Below are 19,499 nucleotides of genomic sequence, written 5' to 3'. Positions count from 1 at the left end.
TCGTGCTTAGAGTACGTTTTAGGCACATCCAATCATTACATCTTATTCCTAGAGACGCAGTTATACAACTCTTGTATCCCTACACACACTATGGGTGTAGTAAAATATTTCTGGCTCATTCAGGCCTTTAGAGGCAGTGTTTGCCTGATGCTGGCTATATCAGCATGTTCAATAGGTTATCCGTTCAAATGCTACTGTGCTTTTGTGCATCATGTTTGTCACTAGAGTTCAGTAAGTAAATAATGTAGTGACGGAAATCAAAGTATGATGCAGATATGTACAAGTATCAATAGTCAAGTAGCAGTTTATCAGTAATCTCAGTTTAGCACAGTAATTAAGCAGCAATTAATAGTTAATTAAGTCGTACGGATACCTGGTTTAGTGAGGGTTGTCACAGGTAGAACTTCTTAACGATTACGACTGTGAGATTTGTTATCACCCAGGCAAAGCAAATGTTGTTGCCGACGCGCTCAGTAGACGGAGTTATCTGCTTAGTATTCGCAATGCTCAAGCCTAGCATGATCTCGAAACCCTCATCCGCGAAGCCCAACATGCTTGCTTTAATGAACGCACTTTGAAGAAAGAGAGGATCTATCACGATGGAGCTCAACTTGTAAGCAGATCAGATGGGATCTTCTATTATCTAGACCGAATTTGGATCCCTAATCGGACCGATTTGCGAAAGATTCTAATGGATGAAGCCCACAAATCCTGATATTCTATTCATCCCGGTGCTGATAAAATGTACTAGGACCTTCGTTACAAGTACTGGTGGCCGGGCATGAAACGGGATATCGCTCTCTATGTTGGAAGTTGCCTGACTTGTGCGAGAGTTAAGGCTGAACATCAACGACCTTCTGGCTTACTCGAATAACCGCCAATCCCTATATGGAAGTGGGAGAGTATAGCTATGGATTTCATAACCAAACTTCCGCCCACGCCATCAGGTCACGACAGTATTTGGGTTATAGTTGATCGTCTGACCAAATCAGCCCACTTGTTGCCAATACGAGAAGACTACAAGGTAGAACGACTAGCCCGAATCTACACCGACGAGATCATTTGTAATCATGGTACGCCTCGTGACATCATTTCAGACCATGACGCTCGGTTTACTTCGCGATTGTGGGAAACATTTCAAGCAGCTCTTGGTACGTCGCTTAATCTAAGTACCGCATTCCATCCTCAAACCGACGGACAGACTGAAAGAACGATCCGTACTCTTGAAGACATGCTCCGTGCGTGTGTCATAGACTTCGGTGGTAGTTGGAACAAATACCTGCCGTTAGTCGAATTCTCGCACAACAGCAGTTATCATGCCAACATCCAAATGGCACCATTCGAGGCTTTATATGGAAGAAGATGTCGATCGCCGATTGTATGGCACGAGATCGGTCATTCGCAACTGACCGGTCCCGAGTTAATACAAGAAACGACTGACAAAATCCTTCAGATTCGAGACAACTTGGTGAAAGCTCGAGATAGACAGAAAAGTTACGCCGATAGAAGACGCAAACCCCTTGAATTTGACGTTGGCAACTACGTACTCCTAAAGGTATCACCTTGGAAGGGTGTGGTCAGATTCGGCAAGAAAGGGAAACTAGCGCCTCAATATGTTGGACCTTTTAAGATTCTGGAGAGGATCGGAAAAGTCGCCTACAGACTCGAACTACCGGAAGAACTTAGTAACGTCCACCCGACTTTCCATGTGTCAAACCTCCGAAAATGCCTAGCTGGCCATGATCTGATTGTACCTCTCGACGACCTCCAAGTCAACGAAATGCTACACTTCGTGGAGAAGCCTGTCGAAATCATGGATCGCCAAACCAAACAACTCAGACGCTCGCGCATCCCTATCGTGAAAGTCCGATGGGAAGGCAAACGAGGCGCAGAGTTCACTTGGGAACTCAAAAGCGACATGAAGACGAAGTACCCGCAGTTGTTCAAGTGAAAGTCCATCGAGAAATTGGCAAGGTGATTCACGGTGCTGTACAGCTTTCGGCCTAATTTCGGGACGAAATTCCCTAAACAAGGGGAGGCTGTAACACCTCGTGTTTTTGAATGTCAAAGTCAAAGTCAAAGTCAAAGTCAAGATTGACTTCTTTGACTGTAATTAGTCTATTTTATGTTTTATTAGTTGTATTATGTGGAGTAAGTGTTGTTAATCAAAAGGAATCGAAGTAATCGAATATTTATCGACGTGAAACGTTTTATGACTGTGAATAGTAGGAAGTAACAATGCGATAAAGTCAATCAATCAATAATCAAGCTAATCGAATCATCAATCGAAACTCGAATTATGCAGCTTTGGTATTATTTATACGTGTGTATGTGTGCCTTATGTGTTACTTGTGCGTGTTTACTTTATATTATGTGTGGTGATCAATCGAATCGAAACTCGAAACTTAATCGAACTCAATCGAACTCAATCGAAATCGAATTATGAAAAGATAGTGCGAGATATAGATGCTTGTATGTAGATATAGTAGTTGGGACTAAAAGTAATTTGAATAGGAAACTCTATCGTATTCGTATCATCCTCAATCGAAATCGAAATATCAGAAATCGTCGCACCGAACGCTCAAAACAGGTTGTTGATCGATCAGGCTTTCAGCCGATCGAACAGCCCAGCCGATCGGACGGACTGTCCGATCGAGCAGGCTGTCCGATCGGGATGCCTGGCCGATCGGCCAGCCCTTTCCCCTTTTGGAAGCCTATAAATAGCCCTGTCATTGTCATTCTTTCCACTTTTGGAAACTCTCTGACTGACCAGCTCGTGTTCTTCACTATTTCTCAGATTTCTCTTAATCCCGGTAAGATTTCATCCTAAATCTTGTACTTCCTTGATCTATGCACACTCCTACACCTTTGTATCTTTCAAATCTTGATTTCTAACCGTGAAATCATCAAGATCTAAGTATTATAGGATGATGTCATCATCGTGTTCTTCAAGAACTTCATGTTTTGGCCTCAATCCACCCAGAATCACTTGGATCTAACCGATTTCCACATAAACAAACAAAGATCTGTAGTAGATCTGAACATTTATGCGGTGTGAAGGATTGAAAGAAGGATTTTCCAACTTTCTTTCAACTCTTTTACATTCAATGCCTTCAAACCGGTAGAAACGGAGCTTGAGCCAACTCACTAATCATTCTAATAGTTGGGTGGTTCAAGATTCGGATTCTATCGACGAGGTTCACCGATTTCGGGTTAAACTTAAACTCCGTTCTGAACTGTTCACCGGCCGGACTTGGGTGATTCCTGTCCGAGCATGGGAAACAAGTAAGAATGAAGGTTCCATGGTTCAACTCGTTGTCAAAATACCTCGATGTAACGTCAAACAATCAGAACAGCCAAGTGTTAGACGAATAGGCCGACCAGGTCAGGATGCTGACCGATCGAACAGGCTATTCGAACGAACAGCCCAACCGATCGGACATGTCAGCCGATCGACCAGGCCAGCTGATCGGCTAGCACATGGCCCCACACCTTGACAATTTCATGAAGTCTAGTATTGAACGAAGTGATGTTCGATCGAACGACTGTTTGATAACATTACTCTTCGGATCATGAGATACTATGCTCCAACACTTAATCGATTTTCAACTCGTTCGACGTATTGGGGTGCCACCCGATCGAACATGCCGTCCGATCAGGTGACATCCTGCTAAGGACCCATTACTGAAATAGCTAACCGATCGGTTAAGCCGACCGATCGAACGGCCCGTTCGAACGATCGACCTGAAAGGTAAGGACACTTCAATGTTCTCAAATACTACAACGAAAACTTCAAAAGGACAAGCCATCATACACAAACACATCCTACTCAAAGGAAGAAACAATCCACTCAAACAGCCCAACCGATCGAGCCTACAGGCCGACCGAACAGGCTGTCCGAACGGACTGTCAAACCGAACGAACAACCCTTTCGATCGAACCTACCGTCCGATCGACCAGGCTGTTCGACCCATCAACACTTGTTTCCTTTTTACGTGTTACTCATCGTTATGCTATCAAACTATTCAGGCTAACGCTACTCTCAAGCGCTCCCTTCAATCCATCAACCGCTGTGAGTATACTCGAACCCTTTTTTGCTTTAGCACTCTTGGGTGTTACATACGTTACTTATCTAAATCACAATCGAACAAACTACTCAATTACTTTAAACGCTAACCGTTCTGCATGTATTACGTGACTAACTAAATGCTTGTTGTTATGTTTACACGTGGAATGCTGTCTACCTGCCTTAACGACGTAGTACTATAGTTTGGACTCAGCACCCGTTCACACGGGGGTTGTTAAGGACCATTACTACGGTGGTAATCATGTATTGCAAACTGCCTCGGGCAGTCAACCCGCAGTCATTGGTATCGATGGATCCATGTCGATAATTAACATGCTTCGTTTTCCTCTGTGTACGAGCTGGTTATGCGTAAACTATTTCGAACTCTATATGCTATTATCAAACTTGTATGCTCACCTATACATTATATGTATTGACTTTATTTTAACGTATGTGACAGGTGTTTAAGGTGTTTATTTGCTAGGGAAGCGAGGCTAGAATAAAGCTCTAGAGCCCCCCCTTCCCCAACAAATAGTTGTCTGCAGTGGTTAAACTAGGGGTCTTTAGAAGCAAACAAACAATATTTATTTTTATATTTGAATCTGAGTTGTCGGAACAGAGTATTTGACTAGTTGTTATCTGTAATAATTTGTTTTACTGTTTGGGATACGGTGTGGGATGTATTATTTAAAACTGAATGGTAATGATAGTTGATGTGGAAACTTCTGGACAATCTGTTTCGCTCAGTACCATGCCCCGATGATTCCGCCATCGGTTGGGGTGTGACAACTTCATCCGAGATTGCTTCGAGAAGAAGTTGATACGAATTGAGAAAATCCACACTGACGAACAGAAAGCTGATTTACATACCAAAGCATTTGACAAAACTCGTTTTAAATATCTTTTAAAACTAAACGGTATGAAGCTTTTATCGGCGTCGGATGGTATTATTGGCGTTGATGAGGATAACATTGTAGATGATGACGTTGAGAAACAATCTGCAATGGTTTGTCGATTTTTTACTTGTTTTGGTATTTAGGGGGAGTATTATATTTTTAGAAAATTTAAAAACAGTAAAAAATTTCAAAAATCCAAAATCATGAGAAAATTTCAAAATCCAAAAACAATAGAAAACTGAAAAAGAGCTTGTGTAAAAAGGGAAAATGATAGTACATTGGCTTGACAATTACAGTTCGCTAAAGATTTGTAAAGATTTAAAGTTTTTAAACAGTCTCGCTGATGATATATCGATAGGTTTTTATACATTCAGTAAATTTTGTTTGGGATATAACCTAAAATTCAAACTTGTTTATTTTGTGGAGAACAAATCTTGGATATATAGGTAACCCCTGAAATCTTGTTTGAAAGGTCCCTCTTTCTAAGATACTAGGTCTTTATACTCAGTGATTTCTGGGGTATTATCCTGGGACTTCTGATTTTGCGGAAGCAATGGCCTAGTCCCCGTATAATACTTTTTGCTTGCTTGAAATAAAAGCACCGCCCTCGGCATAAAAAATGATGAAACATTGAAAAATGCTAATCATGTGCTGTTGAAGAAAAGATTCTCTAAAGGGAACACACCTAAAGTCGAATCGTCATCTCTTTCTTGAACGGAAGTTCTGACCTGAGCTCTCACGGTTTCGCATTTAACCCTTTACAGATATCATCTAGGTATATTCACCTGTAAGACTGAATATTGGGATCTGGATACGGGAGTATATTCAAGAGGTGGGACACACATATAAGTTTAAGTCTTTAATTCACCTAAATCGTATCCTGAACAGATTGAAGTTTGTATGAAAATTTAAGAAGATCAGTATATCGACAATCTAAGTGAATTGTTTAAGACTTAGTATGTTATCAAGCTTAATGGTGCTAGTAACTTGTTGTTAGCTGATATGATTCCCTAACACGCTCACCAAAAATATGTTTGTAAATAGTTTACTTTTATTGCATTTAAATTTCTGTAATTCATTTTCTAGTTTAGAAATTTTATTCAAAATCCAAAAAGATTTTTCATTTCTGCTTTATTTTTTCGACAAACCAAAGTGGAAAGTTGATCTTCAGATTCTGAAGGTTGGAGCAGATGCAGAAAGATTCTAAGCTGGATGATGAGTTGGGAGCTTCATATTTTAATTGAAAAAATGGAAAGTCAAAACAAGTTCATTAATTTGAGACTTGTAATTTTTCAGAAATTGTTTGAAAATTTGAGCAAAAATCAGTTTGTTTTTGACACAGATCAACCAAGGTCATTAAGTTGGACTTGGTAGATAAATTGAGTAATCAGGGTCATTAACTAGGACCTGAATATTTAAGTGGATTTCTAAAACTGATGAATAGTTAATAGAAGTTTAAGATTGAATAGACTATAACGTTATATGTTTGAGAAACAGGAAACAGGAGTCAAAATCCCTATGGCAAAGAAAATGTCAAAGTTTGAACCAGAATTCAAGTCCCAGCTTATCGAGAGGGGGAGTATGCGAAAGGGGGAGTTAGAATTCTGGATCAACATTCTAAGGGGAGATTGAAGATTAGAGTTTGAAGATAGAAGGTTGAAGGATGCTTTACAATGTCAAGACAATTCAGGGCAGAGAACGAAAGATCAAGACTAAAGACTGAAGACTGGATGCTAAAGACTTCGTCAACATCCAAGGGGGAGTCTGTTGATGCATGGATGTCTGTTAACTTGGTTTTTATTGAGTCTTGTAATGTATTAGATAGATCAGAGCACGCAAAATGAGAAAATGAGTACATAGGTAATTCCGCTTGAAATGTGTTTAGTGTCATTCAAACGGAATTAGATATCTCAAACGAAATTACTAATTCCGCACGGAATTAAGTAATTCGGTTTGAAATGTAATTCCGGTTGTAACTGTTCAAGCGGAATTACTAGGCCTATAAATACCTGATCTGATATGTCATTTGGAACGGAATTAGACCATTGATTGTGAGCCGAGGTGCTGCCGAATTGTTGTCAGAATTGTAAAAAGCTTAGAATCAATCATTAAGAGGATAATTAGAAAGGAACAAGCTGGTTTACGTCAATTACATTGATTCCGCCTTTGTATTTGATGATGAACTACTCAGATTGACTCGTTAGGGTCACACGTCAATTCAACAAGTGGTATCAGAGCTCAGGACGAGGAGTTCATACCAATTCATCTTGATTTCATCGGATTTTCTCACTTCTACTCATTCTTTTCTGATTTGAACAAGTTTGAACGGACAAAATGACCTGAAATTCACATATATCAAGCGAAACATAGTTTTAACTAATCTGCAATAGCCATGGTTGGGGTGATGATTCAGACCTATGAAAGACACATTTTCTTCTTGAACATGGATGGATTGTGGTATGGGGTGGGTGGTTGCTGGCGGTTCTTGAACAGAGGTGGGTGGTGGAGGTAAATGAGAGAGTTAGAGAGAGGGATGAGAGAGAGATATATATTGTAGATCTTTTTGTGAGTGTGTGTATATATATATATATATATATAGGGTTAGGATCAACAGTGAACAACCCCCTTAATAATGAACTAATCCTAACCATTCATTTAGTTTAAGATGATAAGGGGTATGATGGTAATTATACATATAAATTGAGTTTAAATCTTTATTTATATTAGGCATATATACTTATTTGGAGGCTATTTTTATGTGATATCAAAAGATCATTTAATTTGTGTACAATATTCTAATTCACTTTTTCATTCAAAAATTATAACAAATCGCTAGTTTTTTTTATTTTTTATTTTTAATTTTCAATTCAAAAATACGTAATTAATGTACATATATATTCCAAATCCACTGGTTGATGAAATTGAGCTCTATACACCAATGTATTAGTTTCAATACATTGATGTATATTTATCAATACACATAGACATCAAATTGACTTGACGATCATCAGTCCAAGTTATCGTTTCACACCTAAAAATCTTACACAGGCTCCAAAATGTGCAACACACAAAAGAAAAACACAAACCAAAAAACATGATTACTTCCAAAAAAAAAAAAAAAACAAAGTACCAACATTAACAAACGTCTAAAGACTTTTAAACAAAGTAACCAGCAATGTGTCACGAACCATTGTCATATATATTACTGTCTACCATAAATTATACTAAACATAAGTCTTATTCTCCTTGTCATATGCAATCGCTTCGGCCATTATTCGATCACGGTGTTTGTTTGATTTTTAACACACCAACTTCACAACATATATTTTCCGTAGTCTTGTCAAACACGCCTTCTTTTCCGTGTGTGTAAGCAGAAACCCACTATCCCATTTTTCCTTTGTTACTCCAAAACCAAGTTTCCTTGTGTCGCATTGCAAACAACCCACAATCAAGATAAACGTCAGCCGTCGCCCATTCAATTGCCAACCTATAAGGCATTGCTTCTTCAAATTCATGACCTTTCAGATGATTAATTGCCTTCAAGTACTATGGGAAAATATATTTCTACGGATAAAATCAAATAGACTTACTTTATTAAATATACAAGAACCATATTTATAAATTATATAGATAGTTACCACTTTGAACGATGACTTCTTATTGAAGAAAGATGCTCAACATCGTCATATTCAGTGTTACCTAACAAATCCTCGGCTGGCATCAAATGTTAATCAAAACCGGTATATTTTCAATGTTATTTGTATTTAAATTTCCATCAACAATAAATTAAACTAAACAAAAAACTTACGAAGCAATCTGTATGGCAGAAAAGGCGTGGTTGTGTTCCCCTTGTTCTATTAACTTCCTCAAAATTAAGCATTGAAGCAAAGTAACTGACAAACGCAGCTCCAATCCACACACCAGGTTCTAAATCTTTCATTTGTAAATGTATTAGCCCTATTCCAAACTCGGTTGGAAACACTACTTCCCTGAGCATGCTTCATAAAGTTACACAATCGAACAATCTCAATATACTTATGTGTATAAAAGGTCTGTACAACGGTGTACAAGGGTCTTTACACATGTATCTAACAGTACGTACACAGATGTACAACAGTATGTACACCTGTGTACAACAGTATGTACATCTGTGTACAACAGTACATACATTTGTATACAACAATACATACCCCTGTATACAGCATTATGTACACGTGTGTACAACACAAATATACATGTGTATAAACCCTCACAAATACATATAAAAAACCCAGTTATTGTTTGGGATTTCACAGGTACACTCAAAATCAAGCTTACACGATTCAATAATACTCAACAACAACACCATATAAGATTAAGAACTGCACTATTACACCAAAATATACAAAACAAAATCGAAAAATATTTGGACCAAAATTCAACTTCAAGCCCTAACTTCAAATACTTACATTGATAAGAGAATAATCGCAAAGACCGCAATCAGTCACAAATGATACAAGATTCAAAGTTCACGAGGAATATTGTGTACCTTGTTTTGCCGACGATTGTTACTCTTCGTCGGACCTCCTCAACTTCGTCTGAGAGGTGTTTTGATCGATCTTGATATTATGAGAGAGAGAGAGAAACAATCTATACTATATAATAAAAGAAACCAATTTTGGGACACATGTCATTCATTGGAGCCATCTATTTTTTAATTTTCTCATCTTTATCTCTTACTTAATTATAAATAAATTAATATTAATTAAAAGATAATTATAAAATTAAATTTAAACAATTCGTATAGGAGATAATATAATCTTTTGAAATATTTATTAGATTTCAAAATTATTTACCTTGACATTAACAAAAGACACTAAATATAAATTAATATAATGTAAAGAGTTAAATGTCATTTTAGTCCATTTGGTTTGGGCAATTTTGTCAGTTTAGTCCAAAAGTTTTATAATACACAGAGCTTATAAAGATATAATAAAATATAACTTTTTATTGATTGGGATATAAAATTACATGTAGTTAACGCATACAATACATGAGGTTCTTAAAAATGTAACTTTTTTTCATTATTTAATATATAAAATAAAATTTACTCAACCCGTACAATACACAGAGTTGTTAAAGATATAACTTTTTATTATTTAATATATAAAATTACATTTATTCAACCCATGTAATAAATGAGATTCTTAAAGATATATTTTTTTATTATTTAGACTTTTTATTGATTGGTATATAAAATTACATGTAGTTAACGCATACAATACATGAGGTTCTTAAAAATGTAACTTTTTTTCATTATTTAATATATAAAATAAAATTTACTCAACCCGTACAATACACAGAGTTGTTAAAGATATAACTTTTTATTATTTAATATATAAAATTACATTTATTCAACTCATGTAATAAAGAGATTCTTAAAGATATATTTTTTTATTATTTGGTATATAAAATTACATTATTCAACCCGTGTAATAAACGAGGTTTTAAAAATATTTTTTTTTATTATTTGATATATAAAATTACATTTATTCAACCCGTGTACTACACGGGGTTCTAACCTAGTTTTATGCTAAAATAAATAAATGTTTCTATATAATAACCGACATGAGAGATATTTGGGGGTGGGTAAGTATAAAAATACCCTTTTCTCTTTAATTTAATTTGGAAAAGAATAATTCATAATTACCATCACACCATTGTAATAAATATCTAGATGATACAAACCAATGGCCTAGATCAGTTCACACAGTTCACTCCAAACATAGTGTTCACTCTAGAACCCCACCCTATATATATATAAAGGTGAAAGAATACCTTGTGCATAGAGACCTGTACTTTGTGTGTAAATGACTAAATTGCCCTTGTAGTTAACAGATTAGGTGGATGGTGTTAAAAATTAGACTCAAATGGTTAAGAAAAGTGGCTTTAGGGACTCAGGGCACATTTTGATTTTGGACTCAAGTGGTTAAACCCATAAAACACAAGGACTCGAAAAAAATATTAATATTTCATCAATGCATAACTAGTGTGCTAAACGGCATTTTGGATCGGTATTGGTTCGATTCGTAGTCACTTGGTATAACTAAAAACTAAAAAAATTCAAAAAAATAAAGTCATGATATGCCGAAAAAAATGGCGACACTTTGAATAGAAAATCAATACCGGTATAGATTCAGTTTGTCACGATACCAGCACTCGTTATAGTTTACCATATAAAAATTGCTCTATTTTGAATGTAACTCAATTTTCTACCAAATTTATACCGTAACAAACTTTAAATAATAGTTTATATGGACACATTGATGATACTAGTTAGAACGTCAAACACTATATTGAAAGCTCTACAAAACATTATACATGAAAAGTTATAAAGAAAACGAAATTGTATTAAAAATAAAGAAATATAAACATAAATTATATTTGACCCATTTTTGTCTCTGTTGTTTTGTGAAATTGTTGCTTTCATCCAATACTTGGTAGTCTCACATCTAGGTCCTCGTGATTTCCAAATCTTGTCATTTTCATTCAAGTTTCTCAGTTAAAGTTAAATGATACATATACGTTTTGTTTTTCAAGTTTTAACCTTATTTAATCAATTATATTTCACGCGACTCAGAACATTTCCTATGTGAGTTAATCAATTATAGAGTTGTAGTCAGACCTACTATGTTATATGAGACAGACCATTGGACCATCAAAAGATACAGACACGCAAGATAGAGGTAGTTAAGGTGGTTGTGTGGATACAGAAGGTTAGACTGGATAAGAAATGAGGTATTTAGAAAAAAAAGGTCACAAGTGGTTATATCAGATAAGATAAAGGAGGGGAAATTGAGAAGGTTGGGCATGTGAAGAGGCGACAAAAGACGACACTTGTTAGATTAGAGGAAACCTTAACTCTGGAGGGGAGGAGGAGTAGAGGCATGCCCAAATTGACTTGGGATGAGCGGATTAGACATGATTTACTAGTGTTGCACCTCTCTGAGGACATGATCCAGGAATATGATAAGAGTTTGTGGACATGTAGGATTAAAGTTAAAGATTTTAAGGAGATGATACTTGTGTGTCTTAGCCGTGTTAGTAGGGGTGTAGATTTTTTATACACTTTAGGGAGACTTTGCTTGTGACTGTCTTCCTACTTGTATGTCTACTATGTTGTCCCATGAGGTTTTATTTGCCTATATTCTTCTATGTTACGCTTTCACTACTTTTACTATTTGGTAGATGTCTATGTAAATTTATAGTGTGCTTGTCGTGGAGTCAGGGTCTCTCTGGAAGCAACATCTCTATCCTTAAAGAGGGAGGTAAGGTTTGCCTGTATCTTACCTTCTTTAGACCTTACTAATAACATCACTGTTGGTGGAATTTACTAGGTACACTTGTGGTCATTGTTGTTGTTAATGAACCAACTAAGTAACAACTTGGCACATAAAACACCTAATACTTATCACTCTCGAACATTTACTCTTGTGGGTTTCTAGCTCTCATTCCATACACATATTTACCCTCGCGGAGTGGGATCATATGTAATATTTTCGTCGCAAGACTAACGATTATTTTATACAGCAAGACTTCTTTAAGGAAGGCAATAAAGAATCATTTCCCAAGCACTATAACAATTTCGTTCTTGGAAGATCGATTTGGTTTGGATGGTACGTGATGTTAACCAACAACCTTTTTTTCAAAGTAATAAACCCACAAATTCTTAAGCATGCTATTCATATATGCACTATTCTAATGATTAAAAGATTTTCGTTAATAAAAATATAGAGCTCATTTAAGAGTTAACAAACTCTTATATGGATCAACCGGCTATACGGGGATATAGAAAATAATGATAGAATTAGGTTCGCATAACTTTTGACCCATTTGAAGTTATGCGCCAAAAAATTAAATATGGGTGACACTATCTTATTGAGTCGAACATCTTGACATCGACAAAGAATGTTGTCCTTAAAAAAAATCTTATTGACTCTCAAACATTTGCAAAGATGCATCTACGGATATGAATAAGATACCAACTCTCATACCGTAATTATGATTTTGTTTTGCTAGTGAAACATGGTGTAGATCCCAGGGATCATTGCATCAATTCATCAAAAGAAGATTATAAACCAAGAACAAAAAAGAAAGGGTTTAACCCTAAAACAATGACATCTAACTGTTTACATGACATCCATACTTATACATACCATAGGGATCGACGCAACCCTTCGTGAAGCGTCGCACTTTACCCTAGTTCTAATGACACAACTTAATCAAGTTACTATTTTACAATGTTTACACTCCGACCTTTTATGGCAAATTTCTTTTTAATTCTTGTAGTATGTGGGACTTGAACTCATGACCTTTCTAATAATTGCACTTGTAATCCTTTGTTTCTTTATGTGTATCAAACTTGGTCACTCAATCTAAACATACTTTCTAATAATTGCACTTATAATCCATAAACTTTGTTTCGTTATGTGTTTCACACTCGGTCAATCAATTAAGACTAACACATGATCAATTTGTTGGATGTCATTCGAATTAGCAGCGGAAAACAATGAGTATTGCATATCAGAATTCATGATAATGAATGATTAGGGAACTCGAATATAAACGAAATGAATGAGAACGATTGAACAAGAGAAATGGACAGAAAACTTGTAGAAAACAATCTGTCTTGGTACCGGACTTGGTTACCGGACAGGCCATATATATACATAAATATGTGGCGGTTAATTTTGGCGGTAAACTGCCTAATGACAGTTTGAATATACCCGCTCCGGTTCTTAATCCACACATAACTTGACCCATACATAATACATAATGAGTGTAACTTAATTATTACATAAACTAGATAATAAAGTTTAAATATTCTGACTAACACCCTCCCGTAAACTTGATTATAGTTACATCATAACGCTCTTGTTGGCTTTCATCGACCGCTTTTCGTGCTTCACTGAAATTGAATCGGCGTCGTTTCTTGTGAAGAATCCACGATCCATCCTGACTGTTTCTTGTAAACAAAGCATAATGCTCTGTTTCTTTATCATTTTGTGAAGAGTCGGCTTCAGCACTTTTGCTTCTTCTTGATCTTTCATTTGCAGCCATGGGAGTTCCTTCTTGTTCCAGCATTTCCTTGTCTTGTGCCTTCTTTTGTACTGATTTGAACTTGTAATAGAATACAAGAACATCTAAATACATTGCATAGATAATTCTAATAAAATCTCCATCTTGGTATTCGAAACCAAGATCCTTTGCTATGGCCGGCCACGAATTGTCAAGTGTGACACTTTGATAGCCTCCATCCTTTTCTACCATAACATACAAATTGAGCAGATTTATCTTTCTTCCGTCATCCAACTGTGGGGGTATTATCCGTGTAGTTATTTCCATTTTTTCTTTTAGGAACCAACCCACCATAGTTTCGAACTTCACTTCCAGATCATGTTTGTACTTAAACACGAAATCTCTATCGTCAATCATATCTAACAGGGCTTGACAGTCAGAGAATTCTTTGAATTCTAGTGCCCTTATGATCATCCGACTCCAATCAAACTCTTGTTCATTCGATACATTTAATTCTTCGAAATATGAATTCAAGTAATCTTGTTTGTATTTTTCATTCACATCGTTCAAGTTTAAAACTTTCTGTCTTTCTTTCAGCCCCAATTCTTCTTCTTTGGACAGACCAGAAACATCGCTTATGGTGTTTAACACGGGTGGACAAAACATTGGGAAAATTCTACAAGTATCACCACTTTTCTTGACGGTGAAACCTTGTAAAGTTAGTTGATTCATGCTTAGAACATTTCTGTTCAATTCGGGAGTATACAAAACACTATGTATTTTTACAGTTTCGTTGTTGGATTTAACATCCACATTTCCTATACCCCGGATGAACAGGAAATCGTTTTCACCGGTTTTTGTATCAACACCAATTAAATGCTTAATCCTTTTAAAGACATTTATATTACCGGCGTAGTGATGAGAGAACGAGTAACTGACATACCATATGTCATTCCACTGGCCACCATCCGTGCCAGTGACGATCATTTCGCCCCGATCTCCTGCATCCATCCTTTGTGTTTGGATTCCGGCGTTAATCGCTTGATTAACCAATTGGGTTGCTTCGTCATTTTCTTTTGATTTACACGAGTAAATCTGATGTCCTGGGCCGATGACAATAGAAACATAACTTCACCCTTCGTTTGTGTTTCACCCCTTCATGTTGTTCATCTTCACAGTGTTGGCATGGTAGTGTAGAAGAAGATATTCTAATTTCTGCAGGAATTCTTGATGTGGCTCTGATACCACTATGTTGGATGTCATTCGAATTAGCAGCTGAAAACAATGAGTAATGCATATCAGAATTCATGATAATGAATGATTAGGGAACTCGAATATAAACGAAATGAATGAGAACGATTGAACACGAGAAATTGACAGAAAACTTGTAGAAAACAATCTGTCTTGGTACCGGACTTGGTTACCGGACAGGCCATATATATACATAAATATGTGGTGGTTAATTTTGGCGGTAAACTGCCTAATGACAGTTTGAATATACCCGCTCCGGTTCTTAATCCGCACATAAGTTGACCCATACATAATACATAATGAGTGTAACTTAATTATTACATAAACTAGATAATAAAGTTTAAATATTCTGACTAACACAATTCACACATTTTATATTTAGTTCTTATATCACTAGTTTTTAAATTCCAGGGCTCTTACGTAAGTTGCCAAATTTGAAACGCATATTATTGTTCAAAACTAAGAATTCATAACAAAAGGTGATGTTATATATTATTATAAGTCTTACAAAGATTCAAGTTTTGAAAATAAAGTTGATGCTGTTTATTTCACCTCTTTGCATATCTTGCCAGAACTTTAATATAAATAACAAGATTAACACAATAAAACTTAGATGATTCTTTTTATTAGGGTTGTATCCCTTTGACTGTGTTCCAGGATCGACTATATACCAATCACAATTACAGATGCGTCAATTCATAGATCGACACCTACATACATATGTACAATTACATACTTTCAATCTTGATACAACAACCCCTTGACGTATTTACAACGACACATAGACTCTAAACATTTTTTATATATACACATATTTGACACGTAACTTTGGTTAGGTAAATGATCGTTCATTAGTTCAATCGCATAGTCATTCAATAGCTTTACACCATCTAATAGCTATTGGTAAAGTACAAGAGAGTTTAGATGTCGGCTCACATGTTGCAGATCACGAAACACAACCTACTAATCCAAATTTTCAATTTTTCAAACGAAATTTTCATGTAAATTGGCTTTGGGTAGTATTTTTCACTTATAAAGGTCAAATTTTGTACATAATGTTACAATAAATTCAAGCATCATCATCATGAGTTATGTCTAAAATGAGTTGTAGATGAAGTCATTTTGTGGTTCTTCCTTAAACTTCTCCCTAATCCAATCTTGATTCGGATATGAAGTTTCCATGAAACCAAAATCATTGGATTGAACATTATACGAGTAGTCTGGCAAATACATAGATGTCTCGGTCTTGCAGTGGTTGCTAGCCTTTGTGGTGCTAGACTTAGGTGGTTGGGTGGTGGCATAACTGCCAACACCACGTGAAGGTACACCATGGTTGTGTTTAGCTTCATAAGTTATGATCACAGATTGTAAATCATGTGAAGCTCGTTCCACAAGCTTTCGCACAGGGCAACCTATGTTTGTGCATTTGTAGTAGCTTCTTGGGTTTGGATTTCCTTTAACTACTTTTTGTCCATATTTCCTCCATTTATATCCATCATCAAGAATATCGATCTCACTTTTCATTTGAATAACTACCTTCGGTTCTTGAACAGCTTTACTCCCAACATACGCTATTTCTTCACTCTCAGCCTCGTCTATTTTCCTGCAATAGAAAGGTAAAAAAGACTTTATAACCTAGAGCGGACAAAAGACATCTTTTATTCACTTAGCAAGACCAAAATAAGTACTTTTTTCTCATTTATAACAAAGTGAAAATGAAAGTAAGTTTGGTCCACAACCAAAGTGATGTGTATATAAAAGAATGTAACTTTACCATCTCTTAGCGTTGGGAAAGTCGGTCTCATTTTCATAGTCATTGCCCGATTTGCTAAGCGAAGAGTCTTGATCATACTCGTCTTCCCCAAAAGAAGCGAAGGAATTTTGAGAAGAGGACTCAAAACGATTTTTATCAATAGAGTAATCAAACATTGTGTTTTCGGTCGAGTTTAACAATAATGTCTTCATGTTATGTGGCATTGGATGATTATGCTTCCCTTTGTAAATAACTTGAGCGATATACCCGTTTAAGTCCTTCTCCACTTTCTTCTTAGATGGACAATCAGGATAACTACACTTGTAGTAACTACGCGGTTTGTTGCTTCCTTTGACTTGTTTTTGACCGTATTTTCTCCAGTTATAACCATCTTCAAACTTGCTTTGTGTTTTGCTAGCTTGAATTGGGTACAACTTGCAACCTTTATGAGGAGAGTGTAGTGATTCTGGTTCTGGTTTTATTTTGCTGATTTCCATGGAGAAGCCAATTTGTTTGGGTTCACTTTTGCCATTCCAATCTAGAACTTGACTTTTCAAAGAATCCTCCTGTACCACAAACAAGAAAGATAACAAACTTCAACCTCTAAAATAGATTTATTATATAACACAATCCTGATTACAGAAATGAAAAGCAAGAACTAGAACATTTAACCAAAAGGTCAACATATCAATATGCATAGAGAGGACCAATATTATCGTCTCTATAACTATCCTCAAGGTTTCACCTTCTGATTGAAAAGCCAACTACTAAATTTATGGACTTTTCAAAACTAAGGAAATTGCATACCATCTTGTTTCTAGAAATGGTAGCAGGACTCGTTTGCGATCGAGAAACTAAATCAGAAACATTTGTTTTTCCCTCTTCAATATCATAACCAAAATAATTCCCTGATGCTGGAGTTGAAATAATCTGCAGCAAACATTAAGTCAATCACATTAAAATTTAAAACCATTTTGAAGAAATAAAAAGTCATGAGTTTTTGGAAACAAAAACTTACATTAGAATTGAATAGGAAAGAAGGAGAATCAAAGAACTGATTTGGGTATGTAGGGATGAAAGAAGAAGGTGAAAAGGGTGTAAGAAACTGATTTGAACTATCAATTTCGTTGTCGAAATTAAACAAACTCGAATTCAGTTCTTCATTCATGGTGTCATTTGAAACAAGATTACTAAAAGAATTATAATAAGAAAATATTTGGTGTCGTGAAATCGAAGCAGAGGTGCTCAATCTTCTTCCTGAAGAATCCATGATGTTTTTTCTTTCTTGAAACTTGAAAGTTTGCAAAACCAAAATGTATTGATACAAGTTTTGACTTTTTATCTATTATTGGTAGGAAAAATAGTCAAAAGTTTTGGAAAGACAAAGATTACAAAGGAAGATCTCTAGATTGTGTTTGTTTTTTTGGGTTTAGAAGATCTGGGAACCAGCATTTAAATGGTTTGAATTTGGTGTTTTGTTGGCTTCTGGGAAGGTTAGATTTTGTGGAACAAGAATAAGAAATTTGACGGTTGACTATTTCTTTGGTCAAACTTAGACTTGGGGATTAAGTAGAACGGGTGAGTTGAACTGTTGAAGAAAGAACTGAACCCCCCGTCTCTGGACCATTACATGATCATTTGCTTTTAAAGATAGTGACAGTTAAGAGTGATAGAGAACTTTTCAACCACAAACATTTAATGAATGATCACTAGAATGCAATTTTTTGAAGATTGTCATACATATTTTTCATGAACTTTATTTTCAATCACACTTCCTATAAATATTTTATTCACTACTAAAAAAATGTCTCATTTCCGACCAAGGTTTTTGTCGGAAAACGGCGTTTCCGACCAGTTTCCGACAGAAATACATTTGTAGGAAAAAGCCTTGTAGGAAAAGATTTCCGACAAGTATCCGACTAAATTGGCGACAAATTTCCGACAAAAAAAAGAGGTTACTATTTCCGACAAAGTACCGACCACAATTTTCCTACAGCTTTCCGACCACGGTTTCCTACTATTTTCCGACCACCGTGTACCTACGGTTTTCCGACAACCATGTACCTACGGTTTTCCGACAACCATGTTCCTACGGTTTTCCGACAAAGTCCCAACCACAGTTTTCCGACAACTTTCCGACTACTGTTTTCATACTATTTTCCGACCACCGTGTACCTACTGTTTTCCGACCAGATTTTCTAACTTCTCTTCCCACCAACTTCCGACTAAAAACTTTTTAATAAAAAAATATAAAAAAAGTAAAAAATCCAGATTTTTTCTACTAAAAATGCAGAAAAAAAATCCAATAAAAAACCTAAATACGATACCATTAGGAACTAAAGTTCGTCCACAAAATACAACATGGTTTTCTAACTACAAGTTCAACCACAATAAGACACGGTTGTCAAATTACAAATTCAACCACAAAATATGACACCGTTGTCAAATTACAAGTTCAACCGCAAAAGACAACAAA

At 36.0% G+C, this 19,499-nt stretch overlaps 1 protein-coding gene across 1 annotated transcript; it reads right to left on the bottom strand.

Annotated features, from left to right (window-relative positions):
• Positions 1-16,264: 16,264 nt before the first annotated feature.
• LOC110884429 (probable WRKY transcription factor 33) lies at positions 16,265-18,466 on the bottom strand. Its single transcript, XM_022132139.2, has 4 exons — positions 18,042-18,466; positions 17,831-17,953; positions 17,045-17,589; positions 16,265-16,873 (listed from the first exon to the last, which is right to left on the bottom strand). Exons 1-4 carry the CDS (start codon positions 18,291-18,293, stop codon positions 16,366-16,368), a joined length of 1,428 nt encoding a protein of 475 aa, XP_021987831.1. The 5' UTR covers positions 18,294-18,466; the 3' UTR covers positions 16,265-16,365.
• Between the last annotated feature and the right edge of the window lie 1,033 nt (positions 18,467-19,499).

Source organism: Helianthus annuus, chromosome 10, assembly GCF_002127325.2.
Source record: "Helianthus annuus cultivar XRQ/B chromosome 10, HanXRQr2.0-SUNRISE, whole genome shotgun sequence".
Taxonomy (NCBI): domain Eukaryota; kingdom Viridiplantae; phylum Streptophyta; class Magnoliopsida; order Asterales; family Asteraceae; genus Helianthus; species Helianthus annuus.
This window is presented reverse-complemented; position numbering and strand designations above follow the sequence as displayed.